General features: G+C 48.2%; 1 protein-coding gene across 1 annotated transcript in view; it reads left to right on the plus strand.

The window, feature by feature from the left end:
* The first annotated feature begins 311 nt into the window (after positions 1-311).
* Positions 312-3,398, plus strand: part of PARP1 (poly(ADP-ribose) polymerase 1) — a 34,710-nt gene continuing 31,623 nt past the window's right edge. The window contains exons 1-3 of the mRNA XM_010706656.3: positions 312-494; positions 1,213-1,331; positions 2,381-2,595. Of these exons, the coding sequence (XP_010704958.1) occupies positions 338-494; positions 1,213-1,331; positions 2,381-2,595 (491 nt within the window). The 5' untranslated portion in view covers positions 312-337. The remainder of the gene's footprint in view (positions 495-1,212; positions 1,332-2,380; positions 2,596-3,398) is intronic.

Raw genomic sequence — 3,398 nt, forward strand, 5'->3', positions numbered from 1 at the left:
CCGAGCGCCGGGTGTCATTAACGCCACGGTTGTTTGTGCGCGGTGTTTGGTGCCAAACCGCCGTTCCCTTCCCTCCGCTGGGTGCCGGAGCGCTGACAGGCTGCGACCCGGCGGCTCGAAGTCGGCCCAGCACAGCTCCCTCAGCGGGGCGGGATGCTGTCCTGCTGGAGGCCGTGGTGTTCCCCTTGCATCGTGGGGACTCTGCGTCATGTTTGTGGTCCCTATGGGGCAGGGCCGGTAGCCAGCGTTTACCTAAATACTCTTCATTTCCCCCTCACCCCGCCCAGTTGGTTCTCAGCTGCTGCACCTCAGCCTCGTGTGTTTTTTGTAGTCACCCATGTTTGATGGCAAAGTCCCTCACTGGCACCACTACAGCTGCTTCTGGAAGCGGGCGCGGATCGTGTCCCACACGGACATCGATGGCTTCCCTGAGCTCCGCTGGGAGGACCAGGAGAAAATCAAGAAGGCCATTGAAACTGGAGGCCCTGGAGGAGGTAAGCAGAGCTGTCCTGGTGTCCAGAGCTGGAACCGTGCTCTGTCTTCTCAGGCTGTTGTTAGAGTTACCTAATGACCGTATCCCTGCAGCAAATGGTGTCAGAAGAATTGCTGTGATGTGTCCACTCTCCAGAGCCAGGATGCTAGCACTGTGATTCAGACCAGTTTTAAAGCAGAAGGGGAAAGGGGGGGAGTGGAAGAAAGCTAAGGCAGTCGGCAGACATGTTGCCAAATATTTTTTGTTATCAATACTGTATTTTGTTTTCAGTTCTTTGGTATTAATACTCTTTTGACACGCAATACTTACGGTGTTGCCACTGCAGCATGTGTTTGTGGTAGCTCTATAGAGCCGTGGTAGCTTTGTAGAGCCCTTAGGTGATGAACTGAGCCAGGGAGGAATGAGGCGTTCTGAGTACAGAGCAGACCAAAGCCAACGAGTGACTGTGTGAATCTGAGTGCTTGTGCAGTTTCAGAATGATGACTGCCTGATGAAGTGTATTAATAATTTAAAAAAAAAAAAGGAAGTTATCACTTTGAAAGAGGACTTTCATTTTGAAAGGAAGTTATCACTTTGAAAGAAGACTTTCATTTTTCATGTTTGGAAGCAGAACACAGAGGTTTATTAATCCAGACTGCTAACAATCCGGAACAGATGGGAAGAAACAAAAAAGGAGGGAGGGTGCCTTTTGAAGCTCCGTATTTGCTTTTGCTCTCCAGGAAAAGGAGGGGACCAGGAAGGAGGTGGCAAGGCTGAGAAGAGCCTAACTGACTTTGCTGCAGAGTATGCCAAGTCTAACAGGAGTACTTGCAAAGGTTGTGAGCAGAAAATAGAAAAGGTAAAAAGCTTTTCTTTAGTTCTCCATCTCACCTGTTCTCCCACCAGTCCCAGTTCAAACAGAAGTTTCTCTAACTGCCTCCTCGTGTCCTGCATTTGGAAGGCAGTTGTAGAGTTTCTTTTCTTGGTCTGAGAAGCAGCCTTGTCGGAAGACTGACATAAAGCTGTCCCTCAGGCACTGGAGCCTGGACTTCAGATCTGCTGATGCTTCCTTTTTCTTGGATGTTACAGCAGACTGAAATGTTGCTTGCCAGCATGCTTTGTTAGAATAAAAGGGTGAGAGCCACCGCTAACCATGTCTTCCACTTGTTCAGGCACTGCAGACATGTCAGTTTCTTTCTCCTTCTTTGTTTCTGTGTAGTATATGAATCAGACAAAAACAGCAGTACCTAATTAATGATAATGCCCCATATTTCAGCTTGTCTTGTTGCTCTACTTTTAGAGACAATCGGCAAAGCGAAGCTGTGAGCCTCTGGTAGGTGAGAATAGAGCTGCCAGTTCTGTGCAGTTGGTGAGGACCACATGACAGTGCTGGTGTACTTGTGTCTGCAGAAACATTGGTGGCTGGGGAGTAGGCAATCCCTTCTTGGAGCGTGAAGCATTGCAGTCTAAAAGCACTTAAGCCAAGTAATTCTTTGGGCATCTGAAAAGTAATTTGCAGAGAATGAGATCATAGTAAAGATTGACTGATAAGGACATAAAGTCAGCTTTCAGAGTCTCCTCCGTGTGGCTTGGTGATGTGATCTTTGCTTATTCTGGTTAACTGGCAGGGAGTTGAAAGTGTAAAGACTACAGAATTATCTGTTTCAAGTGTTCTTTTTTCAACAGAAAGTTACTTAATAGGCTGTTTTTCCAACCTAAGACAAGGTATTAGTGAAAGCAGTGGATCTGTAAGGAAAGGGTTTGGACAATAGTTGCAGGCTTTGGTGGAGAAACTACTGGCATTTAGCAGGTGTGCAGGAAGCATCATGTTGGTAATGAGCTTACTAACATCCTGCTCCTCCCAGAACAGCCTAACAATTGCTGTTGTGTCTTTTTAACCTGCCCCAGGGCCAGATTCGGATTTCCAAGAAGATGGTGCATCCCGAAAAACCACAGCTGGGGATGATCGATAACTGGTACCACCCGGACTGCTTTGTGAGCCGCCGGGCAGAGCTGGGCTTCCTCCCAGCATATGGGGCCACCCAGCTCCTGGGTTTCAGCATCTTGAAAGCTGAAGATAAAGAAACTCTGAAGAAGCAACTACCGGCTGCCAAGACTGAAGGGTATGTGGGGAATGCAGCAAATTGTGTGATTTCAAGGAACAGCTACTTGCCTTCGTATACGTTTGTGATGTATGCGTTGTGGCATTGTTATCTCGGTCTTAAAAGAGTAGTGCTTGTAGGAGGATGTGGTCATCCAGTGGCATTAGAGCAGGTAACAGTGGGCTGATTCCTCAACCCTGGGAGGCTGCAGTCTGTTTATCCATGTGACTGCACTGAGGAAAGGCTGAGGCTGGCAGCTGTGACTTACAGGACTGATGTGGGGTTTTCAGCCATAAATATTACGCATGTGGTAGAAATGGATATGGGCTCTGGATTCGTTGTGTGATGTTGTGTCATGGTTTCATGATTTTTCATTATCGGTATTCCACATCATAACATCATGCAATGTACTGGGGGTTTGACTGCTGATGCTCAAGTTCCGGGTGCCTGTCCAGCGGAGAAGAGCAGCTACGTTTCCCCAGGGGGCTTTGCGGTCAGCGAGGAGATATAACTCCCGGCAAGGTCACCTGATGCTCTCTTCTCTGCCTGCGCTGCTTCGCTTGCGCTTCTCTGCCTGCGCTGCTTCGCTTGCGCTTCTCTGCCTGCGCTTCTCGCCTGCGCTTCTCTGCCTGCGCTTCTCATCTCAGCGTTGTGGTAAGGCCGATCCACCATCAATTTCACATTCTCTCTCCTTATAAAATTCTGTTGATACCATATTTAGTAAATTACTTTGTTTTACCTCAGATTGTTGCCACTGTTTTCAATTATTTCGGGGTCCCTTATTTTCTTTTTTTCCGGGGGCGCGGATCCGCGGATCCCTCCGC

The sequence above is a fragment of the Meleagris gallopavo genome, chromosome 2 (assembly GCF_000146605.3).
Source record: "Meleagris gallopavo isolate NT-WF06-2002-E0010 breed Aviagen turkey brand Nicholas breeding stock chromosome 2, Turkey_5.1, whole genome shotgun sequence".
NCBI lineage: Eukaryota > Metazoa > Chordata > Aves > Galliformes > Phasianidae > Meleagris > Meleagris gallopavo.